At 37.2% G+C, this 1,039-nt stretch overlaps 1 protein-coding gene across 1 annotated transcript; it reads right to left on the minus strand.

The window, feature by feature from the left end:
- Positions 1-114: 114 nt before the first annotated feature.
- On the minus strand, positions 115-320 carry SARC_16393 (hypothetical protein; the record flags this gene model as incomplete). The annotated part of the gene is made up of 1 exon (XM_014289499.1): positions 115-320. A coding segment is annotated over one exon (206 nt), but the record flags the coding sequence as incomplete, so codon positions are not given.
- Positions 321-1,039: the final 719 nt, after the last annotated feature.

Below are 1,039 nucleotides of genomic sequence, written 5' to 3' on the forward strand. Positions count from 1 at the left end.
ACACACACACACACTACTATATATATATATATATATATATATATATATATATATATATATATATATATGTATAGTGCAAAATTCATGAGTATAATATATATAGTCAGAATCTCATCAACCTGAATACAGGCATACGGACGATAAATCACACTGCATACTCCAAGTGAGACCCTCGTCAGTAAGCTTCTGCACCCTCACTTTGTAGCCTGTCGTGAGGTGCACTTCCTCCTGTCCATCAGTCCCATTCGTATCCGAAGGGACTGTCTCCACAAAAATTTTCGCCCCATTTTTGCTCATGTCCGCTAATGCTTTCGCGGTGTCTTTTTTTGTCAGTGGTAACTATTAAGCGATGTTGTTAAAGACGCTACGATAGAGTATTTGTCTACTCATCTGAGCACTTTCTGTGTCACGTCGTGTTCATCAGTGTACTGTGTACCGTGTGTGCATACCGCGAATAGGTTGAGATCACTGTTGTGTACAAATACATATGAAGACGCGAGAGAATATAATACCTTGCGATATATATATATGTATCTATGCAATACTGTGCAGTTTATATATTTAATTGTTCACTATGTGGGTCTCCAGATCCATAGAGAGATAACATATCAGCTCATAAAGCACTACAATTATTCCTCAAATACCGGTTAAATACACACTGCGCTCCATGTACGAGATATCACTCCCTCGCACTTCTCTTGTAGTTGAATATGCCGGTTTTGTAATGCTTTACATTGAAAGTTTTATTAATAAATCGAGTGTTATTGGTGTATGTCCCATGGATACCGGCCTGAAGAACCGTCATTTTTTTCAACTTTTTCTTTGCATATTCGATATTTTTTACAGCCAGAGAGAGAAGACTTGAGGGGAGCAAAGGGGGATGTTCTTTATGTTACTAATTACTAACTACACAGATATACCTGATGAAATATAAATAGCCACAACTAAATGTAAATACTTCATTACGTTTGAATATCTATACATAACGCTCTACATACATACAGGCCTGTACATCAAGCTTCACTAGCGTGTATACAGA

This window comes from Sphaeroforma arctica (assembly GCF_001186125.1).
Source record: "Sphaeroforma arctica JP610 unplaced genomic scaffold supercont1.7984, whole genome shotgun sequence".
NCBI classification, from domain to species: Eukaryota; class Ichthyosporea; order Ichthyophonida; genus Sphaeroforma; species Sphaeroforma arctica.